This window comes from Spermophilus citellus (assembly GCF_964194105.1).
Source record: "Spermophilus citellus genome assembly, chromosome: 2".
Lineage (NCBI taxonomy): Eukaryota > Metazoa > Chordata > Mammalia > Rodentia > Sciuridae > Spermophilus > Spermophilus citellus.
The window spans coordinates 240907073-240927138 of record NC_138183.1 but is presented as its reverse complement, the minus strand read 5'-3'; the positions used below and the strand labels follow the sequence as shown (position 1 = coordinate 240927138).

Below are 20066 nucleotides of genomic sequence, written 5' to 3'. Positions count from 1 at the left end.
CATCTCCATCTAGAATCATTTCTTCTCCCCATCACCCCACTAGTGTATGTGTATTGATTGTTCTTTTCTAAAACTAAAAGTCCTCATTTCCAAGAGTATTTTCTTCTTTTCAGTATAGATTTTTGACATTTTGCTTCTTCTTAGGATCCTTTACTTTTTGGCATTATGGTGTTACAAAGTTTCTTGTAAATTATACATGCCTAATCAATCAATATTGTGAATTTCCAATACATTATAAGATTTATTAACATAAATAATTAGTTATACTTACTAAAGGCACAATAACTAGTAGAAAAATAAAATCTGTGCATAAAATATACACCAAAAAAGCCCCTTCCCACCCCCCCCCCCCCCAAAAAAAAAATCACCTCTGGCACACTAACAAAGAGACCAGAAAGGTTTTTTTTTTTTTTTTTTTTTTTTTAAGAAACAAAGAGTACCATATTTTGGCATCCCACAATGAAGTACAGAACATTTCATGAATATATACATTTGTGTGTCAATGTATATCAATAACATATACTAAAACAAAATTTTATTTTTCAGTTTTTGTAGGGCCTCTTTCACATCCTTGTTACGTAGGCTATAAATCAGAGGGTTCAACATAGGAATAAATAGGGTATAAAACAGTGAAGTGATTTTGTCTTGATCTAGAGAGTAGGAAGAACTTGGCCGGAAATACATGAAAAGCATGGTGCCTTGGAAAATCGAAACAGCAGTTAGATGGGAGGCACATGTGGAGAAAGCTTTGAGCCTCCCCTTAGCAGAGCGGATCTTTAAGACTGATGAGATGATGTAGCCATAAGAGACCAGGACTCCACAAATGGTACTCAGTTCAATGAATCCAAAAATGGTGAATATCACTAACACATTGACCTGTGTGTCTGAGCACGAGATGGATAGGACAGGAGGAATATCACAGAAGAAATGATTAATCTCATTAGACCCACAGAAACACAAGTGGAATGTCAAAGACGTATGTATCAAAGCATCTGTCAGCCCCACCAGGTAAACCCCAACCAACAGTTGGGAGCACACCCTGCTGGACATGTCCACTACATAGTGCAAGGGGTCGCTGATGGCCTTGTACCTATCAAAGGCCATCACTGCCAGCAGCATGCACTCAGTATCTATGAAGATACAGACAACGAGGAGTTGCAGAGCACAACCAAGGAAGGGAAATGATTTGTTCTTGGCAAATATGTCGACCAGCATCTTGGGTCCAACTGCTGTAGAATAGCAGAGGTCAGAGAACGAGAGGTGGCTCAGGAAGAAGTACATTGGAGTGTGAAGCTGGGAGTCTGTTCTGATTAAAATGATCATTCCAAGATTTGTGAGGAGGCTAATGAGGTAAACAACTAGAAATGCAGTGAACAGAACAACTTTCATTTCGGGGTTATCAGTGATTCCCAAGAGAAAAAATTCAGTTAACGAGGAGCAGTTTCCAGGATCCATTCTTCTTCATTCTTCTCCTACACTATTAGAAAATTCATCAGGTTAAGATCCAATGTTTTTTGAATAGCCAAAAAAAATAACATCTATAAGACAAAATGTAATTTCTTTCTGTAAGTTATTTATTTTCTGTACACTCAGAAAATGTCCCAGACATTTAAAGTTATTATCATATGAAAGCAAATTATTTTTTTTAGAATTGGAAGTTGATAAGCTTTTGTTGTTAATATTTATATAAGTCCTGAGATTTGTTCCTCTCTGAGCGTCTATCATTCATTCAGTGGATGGTAATAAACTAACATGGTTTTAGTTATAAAATGATGTAAAGGAAATACCAAATTTAGAGATAGAAACCATAAAAGAATGAATATCCAATAACTTCGACAAAGGTATGACATTTATTATATTGTTCAAGAATCAGAATTGATTTTATTACTAATAATGATATACCATAAAGTTAATAAAATAATTATGATGACTTTTTTGGTGGTTTTAGGGTTTTTTGTAAAATAAAACACATTTTATGGAACTAGTCTATCACACATCATCACTGATTTACCAATATCATATAAATACTTTGGATAACTGACCTAGTTCCAAAGGAAAAGACCCTTGGAAAGCCAAAAAGTAGTGATAAAAGAAGTAGGAGCAACACAACAAATGTTTTGTCTTAAATTTGGCTGTTAATTGAGTTTTTCTTTAAAGTGAAAATAGAAAAACAGTAAATATTTTAGAGTCAGGCTTCTGTTTCTTGTTTTTACTATGTGCTTATATGTGCACATGGTGGGGTGTCTCTATCTGCTCATATGTGAAAACTGGGCACTCATATATTAGCTCTTCTAGACATCAATAGCATGGCATGTGATCCAGTTGGGCTTCAATTTACATATATTGGTATTTATAATGTGCTACCTCTATTATTATTTGGTTAAGCTAGTTCAGACTTTAAATTTACCTGCACCATATAGCTTGAAGAGTGATTTTAACAGGAATGGGTTACTAATGAATTTTGATGAAAACAAATAAACAAGTAACTATCCTTACACAAATGACAAATGAATGCAGTGGCGTTTACAGAGCTCTAACATGAAAATATCATTGACCATATTTAACTGAGTAATAAGGAATAAAATCTTTCATTGAAACATTCCTCAATACTTGATTTCTGATTTTTCCAAACAAGGCAGGGATTTCTGTTTCCTTTCTTTTTCAATTAGACATTCAGAAACTTACCTGAATAAGAAAGTCTTTCTGTCCTTATCTCTGGTACGTGAATGCTCAGTAGATCACATTGTATTTTAAACTAGTGACTGTTGGGACTTACATCTCTTAAGCATCTGTCCTCACTCCTTTGTATTATTCAAGCATGATTAATTAGATCCCTGGCTCAGTATTTTCCCCTGGGATTTATTCAGCACAGGCTGAAATTTTAATGTAATTCTTTACCCTTCTCACAAAATGATCTATGTCAGAATTTATTTAGCAACATACTCCATGACAATCAGGATCACATGCATTTCTAGTGAAGACAGACAGTTTTTTAAATTTTTTAATTTGTTTTAATTAGTTATACCTGACAGTAGAATGCATACACTTTGATATATCATATATGGATGAGATATAATTCCTCATTTTTCTGAGTGTACATGTTGCAGAATCATATTGGTCATGTAGTCACATGTATACATACAGAAATAATGCTCTCTTCATTGTACTATATTTCCTATCCCCACATCTCCTCTCTTATTCTTTACCTAATGATGTTCATGTCCCTTTCATTGGTCATCCTCCTCCTTCCATTTTTTTAAATAGTCTCCTTATACCAGGTTTAAAAATGTGCTCCTCTCACATGCTGTTTTCCATTAATCAGTGTCTGATGCCTCTCCCAAAATTCATACCAACCACACTCAAGTCTATTGTTTTATGAATGCACAAACTTGACTGTACCTAGAATGCTCTCTTGTATTTATATAATCATACATGAGGTCACTACATTCTCATAATCCCTAGTAGAGATTTAAGTAAAAATAGACTTGTAAAGATGTGTTGTCAAATATGTTCAGACTATTATGGTGGATATTCAACAAAGAGTAGAAATAGTCAACCTCTGAGGTCTGTTTCTACTAATTTAGATAATACATAGTGTAATTTTTTTAAAAAAAAACAAGTTTGATGATACTTTCAAGAAAGAAGCCAACTTCTATTCTTTTCCAAAATAATATGTGTGTAATATTATGCATTGAAGTTCTTAACTAATTGGGAGATCCTGGAGTGTAAATTTTGTCTGTCCTTCAAAATCTTCCCTACGTCTACCAATATAATGTTATATTTTCTCTCAAATTTAGTTTACCATCTTGGTCTCTGACTTTGACTTCATTGGACTCTTGCTGGGACAAAGAGGTAAATTCTGCATTCAGATTTTTCTGACCATAATAATTTCTCTGCTCACCATTCTGTGAATGGGTTTTTTAAGCATCTATGCACTCAGCAATGGACTTTTGAAGGCAAAACTTGTGAATTTAAATATAGATTATTGTGAATATTTTATGAAAAGCTATGTGCTCTTACATATTATGTAATTTATCTCTTTATACATCATGTATATGAAACATTACTGTGTATTTCCCTAACAACTACATTATACAGAAAGAAATTATGAGGTTCAGAAGTAATCAGGAAACTTCTGGAATCCATCAGCATCATGTTTGAGTATAAAACTTGTGCTCTCGATAGATTTATAACTATAGTTTAATAGGAGAAAATATTTCCATCTTTGGAAAAAAAATTGTCTTGGCTTCTATCAGGAAATATTTAGTGTGTTTTATTACATTCATAAAAATAGGAATATACAGTCTTAGATTCTAAGACAATGAACAGGTCCTTCAAGTTCCAACTCTATACCAAAGCAAGATTTCACCAGAGATGGAATGTAGAGGGAAGCAATAAGGTAGGTTGCCAGATTGAAACATAGCTTGTTCATTTGTTTTTATCTGGACATTTCAACTTTGTACATTGGTTTGCAAATGTCTGCCATAACACACAACCCCCAGAATCACTTAGAAAATAAATAAAATAGCACTCCTCAGGCTGTGCACCTAGGCGGTCTTGGAATAAATGCTCTGTATTAGCGACTTCTTGAGGGATATTTTGCAACATGCGAAACATTTCAGAATGCAAAGTTTTATATGTGTTCATTAAACCCTATCTTTTAATGTAACATCAAATAAAATACCCTTACATTCTTATGCAATTAATTGTGTCTACTAAATCAGTAAATAAAAACATTGAATATTCAAAACTTCTGTGAAAAATGATAGGCATAAGCCATTGATATACTCAAAAAAACTTGGTGATTCCAGTGTCTTCTCAATCCTTACCTGAGAATACGCAGATTGGGACATAGTCTTTTTTCAAAATTCTTTTAAAGCTAGAAAATATCTTGGTCTAAAATCATTAAAATCTTCTTGTTTAGGGGCAAAAGTTTCCTTAGTGAAACACTTAAGTGACTTTTCATGTCTCACTATTATTTATTGAGTAATGACACCAATACAAATGTACTAAATTTACTCTAGGAGAAATGTTGCCTAAGTCAAGCTGAAATTAAGTAATTGTAATAATTTGCCACCCATTAAACTGAGAACACTGATACATCTGAATTACTCAAGAGCTTCATTCACTACCATTATCTACTTCTCTTTTATGTATTTAAAGGATGGAAATTACCCTTGTTCCAAAGTACTTTTCCCATCAGAGGACTCCCTGTCTCCAAGATGACAAATCTCTTTTGGTTATTTTCTGTTTAGGCGGGACTTAATTTTTGTTCCCTAAACACAACTGTCCCTGCAGACCATTAGGTCTAAGTTCTCTCCACCCTTTTCCATGACAATCTGAGATGAGAGCCTGAATTTTATTATTCTGGTTGGATAATTAATTTCCTAAAAAAAAAAAAAAACTTGGATTTTATTTTGTCTAGTGAATCTTTCATCATGGAAGGAAATAATTTATTTGGAACTTAAAAAATCACAAGTAATCATGTAAGAAAACAGCGATTAGCTAAAGGACCTCTTTTATGTCATTAGTGCCCTTAAATGTAATAATACTATCCAGGCAAATGCCTGCTTGTAAACTCCTTCCTTCAAAAACTAATTTTCTGGTCTTAAGTTATGGACAGTAACAATAAGGTTAGTGAATGGTACCATTCCCAAGAGAATCAGGTTTGTTCATTTCTTTTTGTGGGAAACAATAGTGAAAAGACTCAGGTTTAGAATAAGATATATTTGTTTTATTTAGAAGAGAGCCATTTTTATAAGAAAAAGGAAAATTACACTGCAGAAAAAAATATAAAAACTGTACACAGTCTTCTTAAAAAATGATTTTTATGTACATTTTTAAGACAAAAATGTGCGTGGATATTTGTGTGTGTGTGTAAATACTTAGTTATCACTGTCATACAGCTTCCCAAAGGGGTGTGCCCATGCATATGTCCACTAAACTCTTTCAGGAACTGAGTCCTTTGATTGTTTCTCTTCTTCACCAGTAACTTAGAGTGGTTTGAGATTTTAATTTTAACCATCAAGTAGGGTATGAATTTTGCCCTGATAACTAGTAAAGCTGGATATCTACTTTTATGAAGCATCTCTTACAGTCCAAAGACAGAGTAGAAGGACGGTCAGTTAATGCGTCCAGATGAATGGTATTGGGTTCCAGAAACTCCTGCTGTCTAGCTAGCATAACTGTCACTGCACCTTCAGGTCAAATTGGCTGATAAATGCAAAGACACCATTTTGCATGAATATGCTCCCACATGCCCCCCTTTTTTCTTCCCCAGTATAGAAACAAATATAGGTATTAACAAAGTCACACTGATTTAGACAGACAGTATGGCAGTAGGAATAAGAGTATAATAAAGGTCATCCAGTTTAAGACTCTGTTTGACCAGATGGTTACTGAGGCCCAAAAGGAAAAGTGATTTTTTTAAAAATTTAAACTATTTGCAATAGTCATATGAATAGTAATATGCTAGCTACATTGCATGTTCATATATCTGTGATTGACACCCAACTTGTCATGGATCAAACATACCTCTGCTCTGAGGCTATTTCAGATATAGGACTTTGTAGATAAAATTTTTATAAAACAGGCTGAGAAGTGATTATGACTAAAATAATCATTTCTCATTACTTTTTTTATGCCTCTATACTTCCACATACAATGTCTTTGGATCACTGAAAAATGACATCCTAGAAAGCACAGGAATTTAACTGTCCTACATGGGTTTAATAAGAAGTCCAAAATATTTTGCTCAAAGGAATAATACAATGGCAGCTGCATAACTTTAAGTGTTTAAGAACTTTTAGCTGGTATAGTTGTAGCTGAATTTTTAAGTGTTCGTGATTCTTTATGACGTTCAAATATGTGTTCATATGAAGAAGTCACTTCCAGTGCTTTGCTCATTAAAAAACTACAGCACAGCAATTGAAAGTTCCTCAATGTCTTAGAAACACTCAGATAAGTCTCTTTTTTATTTTCAAAATTATTTATTTGACTTTATTTACTGTTCCATTAATTTTAGCACAACCACTTCACATTACTTATAACACACACAAAATATATTCAACACAATATTTTAGCACAACCGCTTCACATTACTTATAACACACACAAAATATATCCAACACAATATTAGACATTTGGTCACTTTTTTGTAACCTCATAAGTAATAAACTCCCAACAAACATAACAGATATTTTTCTCTCCCAAACTCCTTGTGTCTCTCCTACCCTCCTTTTTCTCTTGCTCCTTTCCTTTTCCTTCTTTCCTTCCTTCCTTCCTTTGCTCAAATGGTAGGCTGGGGTGGGGTGAAGAGATAAAAGCACAGTCCTTATTCTCAAAGTGCTCAGTGCTCCTCCACATTGGAGGCAATGACTTGGGAAACAGAGTCACAGATTCAGCATGATCTGAGGCCCATGGGGATGTGAGAACAAGGACAGGAGATGCTGGAGGTCAGAAAAGCACCCAGAAGGAAGTGACCTGAGTGGAGAATTGTAGCAAGGATTTGCCTAGTCAAGTCTGTTCTCTTTGTTTGCCATAACTTAGCTGCACTGGCCTTCTTCACATCTCTATGACATGGGCCTGACTGCCTCATGGCCTCTCACACTGCTGACCATCTCTCTAGAATGAGTGTTTTTTTTTTTCCCAATAGAATCTCCCACTTAAATATACTTATCCCTTATTTAAAGATTAAATGTTGCCATTTCCAGGACACATGTTTTAAATTCTGGTTACTATATATGTCCAGTGTGCTTTGGACTTATAAGGTTCAGTTAATTTATATTAGACATAATTGCAGGTATTATGAACAATTTGAATAAGCATTTGGTTCACATTCATTATTTTCATTAGATTAAAAGATGAGTTAGAAAAAGCACTTCAGGATTCACCAGTAAATTACAAAGTACTTGGGAGTGCAACTGGAATTCAGGAATCTATAAATTCTTAAAACAATAAAATTTATAAGTGTAAATTTGAAAACAAGAGATTGAACATATTAGCAATCCTGAATTTGCCCACATAGTGAATACTGTATACATAAAATGAACCAAGACCTATTTGAGGAATTATAAATGTTGATGTCTCTTTAACATGGTATAAATAATTACCAAATTATACCACATTAGTGAAAATATTTTTATTTTCATGTAGTGTAGTGTAAGAGTGGGAGAAAATTCTATGCACATAATTAATTAATAAAACCCCTCTTCAAGTTTTCTCAGGGCCTCTTTCAAATCATTGTACAATTGGATGGAAGAAGGTTCAAGACCCTTGTTTTTTCAAAAGAAAAAGAGATTTGATATAGGTCACATTTATTGAAGAAGAGAGTCATTTGGATTGCAGTTGTAGTTAAATGAGAAGATACCCGGTAACTAAGTTTGATACTAGTAATAACTAAGAGTGTCCTTATGTCATATATGTGTGTGTATGTGTATGTGTGTGCACATGCGTGTGTGTATGGACATTCCTTCACATATAGTGACACACCCAGGTTTTCTCAAGAAGCTCATTCAGTTCTTGAGACATAAGAAAATTAGAGCAGAGAAAGTTAAAAATGAAAATATTAAGGAAATATACAGATGTGCATTTTTTCACTTCTCAGAAAATTAACATTCATGTCTCTGTAGAATCACTGTATTTATATGAAATTATTTTATGTAATTTCTTAAGAAACACCGTGTGTACATGTGTGCATGCATGTGTGTGGCAAACACGTGCTTTCTGTTGATTTTGTTTTACAACATCTAGTAAGCACTCAAAAATGATATCTAGTACTTTATTTATTATTTGTTTCTTTCCCACTTTATGTCTCAGACTTGATGCAAGTAAGTGTTTTGGATTAAACAGGTGGAAGGCTCAGTCCAATTTGGAAAAATAAATTTTGTAATCTCACATTGGAGAGACTGATTTAACAATCAAAGAAACACTAAATATTTCTTTAGAGAGTTGATTTGTGGATCTCAGAAGAGCACTTAGCCAGGACTGAGAATGGGGAAAGAGCAGGGGGAATCATCCTGGAGGAAGTGATGAAGGAAGGAGTTGATGGTTTATGATTCCAGTGCCCAGAGCCCCTTCACCAGGACGCTTTAGCAGCTCTCTGTAAACAAACTTGTTGGGTTTCTTTACTTGCCAGCTACAATAGACCTATTCCTCTTTAAGCTTCTTTAATTGTAAATGCCCTGATACAATCCTTACTTCTCCCAAGCATACCTGTGTTTAGATTTTAACTGGATATCTCCATCCCAGGAAGATTTTTGTCCTGCACATATAATTTAAACATTGAGTTATAGTTCAATCCTTTTTTGAGTTTGGTTGTTTCAAGATCAATTTTAATTTCAGCATGAATTATTTGAGTGCTTATTGAATCTTGTTATTCTATTTCCATTAGAATATAAAATTTACCACAAGGACTTCTGGACTTGTGATGGAATGCCTGACACTTAAATTTGAAAAAAAAAATAGTAGACACTCACTAAATCTTAACATAATAAATTTGAATTAAAATATAAACAAAAGTTTTATGCTATTGAAAGCATTAGGAAAATGAATACCATATATTTATTCAAGAAATATAAAGAAGCATGATTCATAGAAAATGAATACCATATATTTATTCAAGAAATATAAAGAAGCATGATTCATAGAAAATGAATACCATATATTTATTCAAGAAATATAAAGAAGCATGATTCATTCAAGCAACAGTTTTCTTGTGATTAGACTCTAGTACAAATTATTATATATGAAAATTAAACTATGGGACACATCTTTGTTTCTTGTGTCATACAAATATAATTTTATAAAAACAATAACAACTATACATGCATGCATATGTACACAAAAGGAAATCATTTAAAACCACCTTCTGTTTTTTAGTTTCTCTAGGGCTCCTTTCACATCTTTGTTACGTAGGCTATAAATCAGAGGGTTCAGCATGGGAATCACAAGGATGTAAAACAGTGAGCTCATTTTATCTTGATCTAGAGAGTAGGCAGAACTCGGCCGGAAATACATGAAGAGCATAGTGCCCTGGAAAACTGCAACTGCAGTTAAGTGGGAGGCACAGGTGGAGAAAGCTTTGAGCCTCCCCTCAGCAGAGCGGATCTTTAAGACTGATGAGATGATGTAGCCATAAGAGACCAGGACTCCACAAATGGTACTCAGTTCAATGAATCCAAAAAGGGCAAATAATACCAACTCATTGACTTGTATGTCAGAACAAGAAAGGAGTAAGAGTGGAGGTAAATCACAGAAGAAATGATTTATCTTGTTAGAACCACAGAAACATAATTGGAATGCCAATATCGTATGTATCAAACCATCTGCTGTTCCCACCAGGTAAACCCCAACCAACAGTTGGGAGCACACCCTGCTGGACATGTCCACTGCATAGCTCAAGGGCCTGCTGATGGCCTTGTACCTATCAAAGGCCATCACTGCCAGCAGCATGCACTCAGTATCTATGAAGATAGAGACAACGAGGAGTTGCAGAGCACAACCAAGGAAGGGAATTGATTTGTTCTTGGCAAATATGTCGACCAGCATCTTGGGTCCAACTGCTGTAGAGTAGCAGAGGTCAGAGAATGAGAGGTGGCTCAGGAAGAAGTACATTGGAGTGTGAAGCTGGGAGTCTGTTCTGATTAAAATGATCATTCCAAGATTTGTGAGGAGGTTAATGAGGTAAACAACCATAAATATAAAGAATAGAAACACTTTCATTTCGGGGTTATCAGTGATTCCCAAGAGAAGGAATTCAGTTAATGAGGAGCAGTTTCCTTTGTCCATTTTTCTTAGTAAATAGTTAAGAATATCATCAAAGCTGTGACAGATTAGGCTGTGATTTTTTTTTCTGAACAGTAAAAATAAAAACTTATCTGTAAAGCAAAACATAATTTCATTCTGTAAATTGTTTTGTGTTTATTTGGAATATATCCCAAACATATGTTGATTTAAAAAAGACATTATAATATAAAAAATATAGCACAGGAAGTTTGTGATCTTTGACTCTAACTTTTTATATATCCCAGATGTGCAACTTGTCTTATCTATTACCCATTCTCAGTAGAAGCCTTAAGCCAGATGCTAGAAAAGTGAACATCTCCTATCCTTAACCAATATCCAAGTTCTCTCATTCTTCATCATTGCTATACCGTGATTTTATATCTTCTGTCTATGCTATTTCCTGGTTCCAAAGGAAATAGTCCTTGAAAAGCCAAGGAAAAGTCATAAAATAAACTGGTAGGGAGGACTACCACCAACCATTTGCTCATTCATGGGTTTTACATTGATGTTTTCATTTAAATGAAAGTGTGATGATAGACAAAGTTTTGCAGTTATATAAGCTTCAGTTTCTTTTGCTCATCTATGTGTTTACGTGTGTTATGGCATGTTACATGATGGTGTGTCTACATGTATTTATCTGTTGATGTATAAAACTGGAATGTGACTGGTCTTCTACATTTCTTTAAATGTTATCCACAGCATGTGATCCACATGGACTTGAATTGACATGGATTTTTTTGTAATAGGTCACTTCTATTATTATTTGGATACAATGAAATCTTTATATGTATGATATCACTTGAAGAGGGATTTTAAAAATAGGATACTTTCCTTATGAATCTTAATTAAAATATAAATAAAGAAATCCTTTACTATTATTCTACAAATAAGAAGTAGAGTGAATCCTATCCACTCAGATCACCAAGAAAATATCACTGACCATGAGACTGTGGAGCATGATTCAATTAGCAAGCAGGTATAAAATCATTCATCTATACATTTCATAATACTTGATCTCTTATTTTTTTTTTTTTACAAAGAAGTCCAGTATTTATTTTTCTTCTATCCTTCAAACATAGCCATTTAGAAACCTACCTGAGATAAGCGTGTCTTTCTATCCTTATCTCTGGTGTCTAAACAATATGAGGATTATATTTATTTCTTCCCAATGTCTGTTGGGACTTAAAGCTTCCAGACCTCTACCTTCAGGAATTTAAACATGATTAATTAGTTTCCTGGCTCAGTATTTTCCTATGAGAATACTGCAATGAATTTAGCAAACAGCATGCTTCACAACAAACATATGTCACCTTCTTCCAGTGAAATCATACATCTAAGAAACTGAAATGCACAGTCTGCTTAACATGCTGAAATACAGACTCCACTTCCAGGTCCCTTCCATAGCTTGGCTGTTCATAATGTAGAATCCCACTAGTCACGTAGTCATATATGTACAGAGGGTAATAATTTCTGATTCATTCTACTAATGTTACTACCCCATAAACCTTCCCCTCCCTTCACTCCCCTCCACCTAATTTAAGTAATTCAAGTCTTCTTTTAAAATAAACATATCACTTGTATATTCATAAGGCTGTGCAGCCACCCCACTATTCAATCACTGAACAATTTTCATCATCTTAGTAAGAAACACATCTCATAGCAGGCACCCTTGTTCTCCCTTTTCTGTTAGACTCGGAATTCTTTAACCTATTCTGAGGCTGTGTGCTTCCCTAATCAGGAGAGTACATATAAGCAGAAGTATAAAATATGTAGCCATTTGTCTCAGGCTCCTGTCAATGAGTGTAATATTTCCTGGAATCGGGGCTGGGGATGTGGCTCAAGCGGTAGCGCGCTCGCCTGGCCCGGGTTCGATCCTCAGCACCACATACAAACAAAGATGTTGTGTCCGCCGAGAACTAAGAAATAAATATTAAAAATTCTCTCTCTCTCTCTCTCTCCTCTCTCACTCTCTCTTTAAAAAAAAAAAAAAAAAATATTTCCTGGAATCATCCATGCCCTTGCATGTGTCAGAAAGCCCTATTTTGTAGAACTGAAATAACGTATATTTTTAAGTATATAATATATTTTCATTATTCATTCACCCTTGATGGACACTTGGTTTGTTTCTACATTTTCACTGTTATGAATAAAGATGCTATAAACATGCATTTCAATGGAGACTTTAAAGACAACAACATTTCCTGTTCGCGTACTCTGAGTCCCCAATGGCAAGTCATCATGTGTGAAGAAATAAGGCCAAAAACTTTTCAGCCTGAAAAGTTTGGGGCCGTATTTCTTCACATATATTTCTGTCTTTCCTGCACTTTTTCTCCTTCTGTCATTTAGAAAATGTATATGCTGTTATGATTTTTAGTGTCCCATATGTCTCTTAAATCATCTTAAGTTTTCATTTTTTCTTCAGGCTTCCTAGATTGTATGGTTTCTAGGCACCTGTTTTCCAAGTTCACTAACACTTACTTCTTATTCATCTACTTTGCTGGAGAATCTTTCTATTGAATTTGTTAGTTCAATTATAACATTATTCAGATCTATGATTTATGTTTGCTACTTTTTAAGCATATATTTTCTCTCTCTTGGTAAAAATTCTTCGTTTATTTTTGCATTGCTATCTTGAGTTCTGAATGCATTTCTTTGATGATTATTTTTAATTTCCTGTCAGGTCAATCACAAGTCTTCACTCATGTCAGTTGGAGATTTATCATGTTGTCTTCACTGTTTTAACTTAGAATAAATATCCCTGATTTTTCATTTTCCTTAATATTTTTTAATTTGGTCCAAGGAGAATTATAAAGTCAAATCCCCTCTGCCGTCAGAGTTTATGAGTTGAGAGTCAAACCTTGGAGGACGACTTTGGAGATAGTAGTACAATGTGAGGTATACAAGGCTCTACTTTCCATAGGAAGAGATCAGTATTAGATATTTTTATCCCAGTTTTATGCCACAGTTCCTATGACATGTTTTATGTGAGAGTATACCGCATACATTCTTATTCATTTAATATGGATGTTCTCTCATTAGTCCAGTGGATGGGGCTCTCTCAATTGATCTCTTTTTCTCAAAAGGAATTGATACAAGAATAGAGGTTGATTTGGTGTATTCATAAAAGAATATGAATTGAGTGGCTAATTTGCCTTGTTGCTGAAATAATTTCCTCAATTACATCTTATATTAACAGTTTTATTATGATATGTCTTAACTATAGTCAGCTTTGCTTTAAGCTTTATTACAGGTCTTTGAACTTTCTCCATTTGAATATTTATATTTGCCACATATTTTTTAACTTTTAAGTTTTGATTTCCTTATCCAGATTTTTACTCAATCCATCTATTCTCCTTTAAATCCTAAGGTATGAATGTAAGCTTTCTTTAACGTATCCCATAAATCTCATGGATTTTCTTCATTCCTACTCAATTATTTGTAATTTTATTCCCATTGAGTATATATTTTTAAAATACTATGCTTAAGTACACAGGTTCTTTTTTCTATTTGATCAATTATACTTTAAATTCTTTCTATTGCATTTTTTATTTCATTAAATTTTTCTTCAGCTCCAAATTTCTGTTTGGTTCTACATTTTTTATTTCAATCTTTCATGTTTCTATTTGGTTGATTTATTGTTAAATTATTTAATTTTGATTAATTATCTCTCTATGTTCTTTTGATGTTGACTGAGATTCCTTAAATCCACTCAACTCTTTTAAAGGTCATTTATAGGTCTCCCTTTCTTTGAGGATAGTTAATGAAAAATTAGTCTGTCTGGTGTCAGTGTGCATAGTCTTTTTCTATGGAAGATGTGAGTATCTTGTCTGAGCAAGGTCCAATTTTTCTATCTCCAGTGAGAAGGAGTTACCCTAACCCTAACCCTAACCCTAACCCTTTGTATCATGCTTTGTATGAAACCTTTTAGCTTAACTCAGTGTTAATGAGGATTGGATTAATCCTCAGCAGTCAACATTGTGCGTGCTTACAGTAGAAGTAAGGGTTGTAGGAGTCTCTGATGGAGAAGGCTCCACTCTTTTTCCCACTGATGAAATCATTCTCAAGAGGATGACTGTTGGCACTGAGTCTATGTTGGGGACATGATGATGGCGATAGTAGGGATGGTATCTGATGTGCAGAACCTGTGGAATGGACAAGCAACTTGAGTCTTAATCCTGAGTACTCATACAGAATTTATAGCTCTGAAGTTCGGGAAAATGGTGGTCTCAGGGTTCATGATGAATTTTCTCTTAATAAATTATTGATTATGAGGATCAAAGTGTGAGTGCTTGTTCATCAGCTGGGACTCCAGACTCTGAAGCCTGAGTGTATGCAGAGACACTGCAGTACTAAGAGACAGACAGAGCTGGGTTGTTAGGGAAGAGGAACTTCTTCGGTCTTCCTGCTCTTATACCAAAATAACTGAGATTAGGTAACTTATAAATAATATAAGTTTGGTTTCACAACACCAAATGCTATTAAGTCCAAGATGAAGACACCAGAAGATTCAGTGGTAAAGGCTTTTTCCTCATAGATGTTACCTTTCTCAGTGTCACCAAATAGCAGACTAGGTGAAAGCTCTATTGCCACATGTCAGAAACCAGGGAGTTCCTGTTTTGAAAGGTCACTATGAGCTTATGAGTGGAAAATCCTTAAGATTTAATTATTTTCCTGAAAGCCAAACCTCATAATAACACAGTAGGAGTTAGGTTTTAACATGAATTTTGGAAGGAAAATTTTAGACCATAACAACAGTTGTCCAAAGCATAGGTACACACAGACATATTGTGTTGGAATTTAATGGAGATATAGCAGTTCTGGGGTGCCGGGTACATACTCAGTTGCAAATGCAACAGAGCTATAGACGGGAGTGTGAGCATGCACAGAGAAAATGAGGATCTGGGTACAGCATGCAGTCTAGTTTCCAATACTGGTAGTTCTAGGGTCTGAGGCATGAATATATGCACTGCAGCTATGGAGCTGGTCCAGAAGGAGAGTACTGTGGAAAGGCTGCAGGATAGGGTGAGTGGTATGTGTGTGTTTTAAATTGATGTTTCTTCTATTCCTGGGAGGACACAACAGTCCATTACTGAAAGGTTGCAAGCTTCAATGTCTTTCTCTTCAGGGTTGTCCACAGCAGGGCAACCTCAGGGACAAAAGATTTTTGTGTCCTCTACAGAGCACATTGTTGGAGACAAAGAGGGTACCACCCTTTGGCTCATAGCGACCACAAACATTCAAGCATTCTAATTTCTCAGTACTTTTTTGTGAAATTTTCCTCCATTTATTTTTTTTCTTCCACTCTATTACAACATGTAAATAAATGTTCCCTTGAGTAATTCTAAGACTGTTATGATTCCTGAATAATTGTCTTTTTTCCCACTTGGGGAAATGAATTCTTCCATGCTAAATTGCTAACACCATTATTTTAACTCACCAAGATTGTGTCTGATAAATTAAGTGGGGGTAAAAAAGACGGCTTCTCACAGTTTTGCATCTGAAGATACATTAAGACATTTTTCTCTTCCCATCCTCACAATTTTAGGATATGATTTATTTATTAAAAAATACTCAATTATTTCTCCTGAGAACCTAACAATGATTTCATTAAATTAGACGGAAAACTGTTATCTGGTCACATTGGGATGCTCATGCAATAGAATCAATAGGCAAAAGAGTTTATTTTCCTGATTTGGTGATTGTCTATGAGTTGTTATTACTCCCATATAAGGAGGGAAGTGGACAGAATTTCTGGAAGACACAAGAGCCTTTGAGGTGTCTTATATTCTCTTTAAATCTATTGGAAAAAAGTTAGCAAAAAACTAGAACAGTTCAATTTAAAAATAACTGCTGATGACATAGATATTTCAAGAATAATAGTTTGGAAACCTTTACCAGAATGGAAACCATAAGAGTTGAGATGATTGCTGAAATTGAAGAGACTATAAAACATGTCATAGAATGAAGTCTGTTATGTTTGCTACCTGTAATAATATCAATAGGAGTTGAAACCAACATTGTAGTATGAGTTCATTTCTCTCTGGCTTTGACACTCATATATTTATAATTAGAATATCCAATATCCCCCTCACTCCATTCCTCTGTTTCCTAATATAAGACATGGTAATTGTTGTTATACTTTTTATTTATTTATTCTAATTTGTTATACATGACAGCAGAATGCATTTCAATTTAGAGTATACATATAGAGCACAATTTCTCATTTCTCTGGTTGTACACAAAGTAGAATCACACCATTTGTATCTTTATACATGTATTATATGAAGTTCATCTCATTTCGCCATCTTTCCTTTCCTCATGCATCCTCCCTTTCCCTCCTTCCCTATTCAAAGTTTCTCCATTCCTCCCATCTCCCTCATTATGATTCAGCATCCACATGTAAGAGAAAACTTTTGGCATTTGTTTTATTGTGATTGGCTTACTTCACTTAGCAGGATGTTCTCCAACTCCATCCGTTTACCTACAAATGCCATGATTTTATTTTCTTTTAATGTTGAGTAATAGTCCATTGTGTATATATTTTCTTTATCCATTCATATATTGAAGGGCATCTAGGTTGGTTCCACAATTTTGCTCTTTTGAATTATGCTGCTATGAACATTGATGTGACTGTGTCCCTGTAGTATGCTGGTTTTAAGTCCTTTGGGTATGTTCTGAGGAATGGGACAGCTGGATCAAATGGTGGTTCCATTCCAGTTTTCCAAGGAGTCTCCATACTGCTTTACAGATTAGTTGCACCAGTTTGCAGTCCTACCAGATATTTATGAGTGTTCCTTTCCCCACACATCCTTGCCAGCACTCATTGTTGTTTGTATTCTTAATAGCTGCCATTCTGACAGGAGCAAGATGAAATCTTAGAGTAGTCTTGACATGAATTTCTCTAACTGCTAGAGAGGTTGAATATTTTTTGATATTATTTGTTGATCGATTGTATATCATCTTCTGAGAAGTGTCTGTTCAGTTTCCTAGGTTTTTTACTTATTTATTTATTTATTTTTATTTTTTTTTTTTTTAGTTCTTCATATAGCCTAGATATTAGTGCTCTATCTAATGTGTGTGTGGAAAAAATTTGCTCCCATTCTGTAGGCTGTCTCTTCAACTTACTGATTATTTTGCTGTGAAGAAGCATTTCAATTTGAATCCATCCCACTTATTCCTTTTTTTTTTCTCTTTGGTGCTGGGAATTGAACTCATGGCCTTATACATGCAAGGCAAGCACTCTACCAACTGAGCTATATCTCCAGCCCTGAATACATCCCATTTATTTATTCTTGATTTTCTTTCTTGCACTGTAGGAGTCTTGTTAAGAAAGTCAGAGTCTAATCTGACATGATTAAGATTTTGGCCTCCTTTTTCTTCTATTAGGTGTAGGGTCTCTGGTCTAATTCCTAGTTCCTTGATCCACTTTGAGTTGAGTTTTGTGCATGGTGAGAGATATAGGCCTAGATTAATTAATCCAGCATCTGGATTTCCACTTTTCCCAGCACCATGTGTTAAAGAGGCTATCTTTTCTCCAATATATGTTTTTTTGTGACTTTGTCTGATACAAGATAGCTTTAATTTTGTGGATTAGTCTCTGTGACCTCTATTCTGTGCCATTGGTTTACCAGTCTATTTTGGTTTCATTATCATGCTGTTTTTTCTTATTGTTGCTCTGTAGTATAGTTTAAGGTCCAGTATGCTAAGCTCGAGGCCAGCATAAATCTTTTTTTAAAAAATATTTATTCTTTAGTTTTAGATGGACACAATATCTTTATTTTACATTTATATGGTGCTGAGGATTGAACACAGTGCCTTGTGCATGCTAAGAGACCACTCTACCACTGAGCCACAACCTTGTTTTCATTACATTTGTTGATCTCAGATATTGTAGCTTCCATTTCTGTAAGAAAAATATAAAAATGATAGTAACTTCATTATAAATTTGTTAACGGTTTAATGACAAATGGTTATAGATAAAGTGTTTTGCATATTTTCAAGACATATAATCATTATTATATTAAGTTTGCAGTTTGCTCATTAAATGTCCTTTTCTAGAAGGAATGACAGACACAGAGAATGGTGGATCCATTCCCAGCTTTCCCAGGAATCTCCATACTGCTTTCCAAATTGGACTCACCATTTTGCAGCCCCACCAGCAGTGTACAAGTGTACCCTTTTCCCCACATCCCCGCCAACACTTATTGTTGTTTGACTTCATAATGGCTGCCAATCTTACTGGAGTGAGATGGTATCTTAGGGTGGTTTTGATTTGCATTTCTCTGACTGCTAGAGATGGTGAGCATTTTTTCATGTACTTGTTGATTGATTGTATGTCCTCCTCTGAGAAGTGTCTGTTCAGGTCCTTGGCCCATTTGTTGATTGGGTTATTTGTTATCTTATTGTTTAATTTTTTAAGTTCTTTGTACATTCTGGATATTAGGGCTCTATCTGAGGTGTGGGGGGTAAAAATTTGTTCCCAGGATATAGGTTCCCTGTTTACCTCTCTTATTGTTTCTCTTGCTGAGAAAAAAACTTTTTAGTTTAAGTAAGTCCCATTTGTTTATTCTTGTATATAACTCTTGGGCTATGGGCGTCCTATTAAGGAATTTGGAGCCCGACCCCACAATATGTAGATTGGAGCCAACTTTTTCTTCTATCAGGCGCAGAGTCTCTAATTTGATATCTAGCTCCTTGATCCATTTTGAATTAACTTTTGTGCATGGCGAGAGAAAGGGGTTCAGCCAACAGTATTTTTTAGAGAAATAGAAAAAGGAGTCATGAGATTCATTTCCAAGTAAATTTATTGAGTTATTTGACATTGTGTATAGGGTTCTAAATTTCTTTCTCTTTAATAAGTTCATACTCATTACATAGAATTAAAGGATGCCAATTTGAAGCTCAAATCAGTCTTTAGATGCTATAGTTAAAGTGAAAATACCAGATGAATCAATTGGAAGACAATGTGCTCTCCAATTTTACATATTCTTTGAGAGAATTCAAAAATTGTTTTCTGTTATGTTTCTGTGCATGTTGTATTTTTGAGTTGTAATAACAAATATGATAAACTGGCTGACTTATAAACAAACAAACAAAAATTTACCTCAAAGTTATGGAGGCTGGCAGTCCACAGTCAAGTCATAGGCAGATTTAGTGTCTAGGGAGAACTTACCTTGTAATTCACAGACTGCACAATTTAAAATGTCCTTTCATGATGAAAGGGGCTAGGGAAGTCTCAAATCCTGTATAATAGAGACAATTATCCAACATCTGAAGACTGC

The 20066-nt window shown here is 34.6% G+C and overlaps 3 protein-coding genes across 3 annotated transcripts in view; all 3 read right to left on the bottom strand.

Moving 5' to 3' along the window:
• The window catches only part of LOC308641843 (olfactory receptor 5W2-like), a gene marked incomplete at both ends in the record, with an annotated part of 231545 nt that overhangs the window by 21684 nt on the left and 189795 nt on the right, over positions 1 to 20066 (bottom strand). The window lies entirely within an intron of this gene.
• On the bottom strand, positions 523 to 1455 carry LOC308639023 (olfactory receptor 5W2-like; the record flags this gene model as incomplete). The annotated part of the gene is made up of 1 exon (XM_081276974.1): positions 523 to 1455. The coding sequence occupies one exon, from the start codon at positions 1453 to 1455 to the stop codon at positions 523 to 525; it is 933 nt and encodes a 310-aa protein (XP_081133100.1).
• Positions 9856 to 10788, bottom strand: LOC308639082 (olfactory receptor 5W2-like; the record flags this gene model as incomplete). Its single annotated transcript, XM_081277066.1, has 1 exon — positions 9856 to 10788. One exon carries the CDS (start codon positions 10786 to 10788, stop codon positions 9856 to 9858), a length of 933 nt encoding a protein of 310 aa, XP_081133192.1.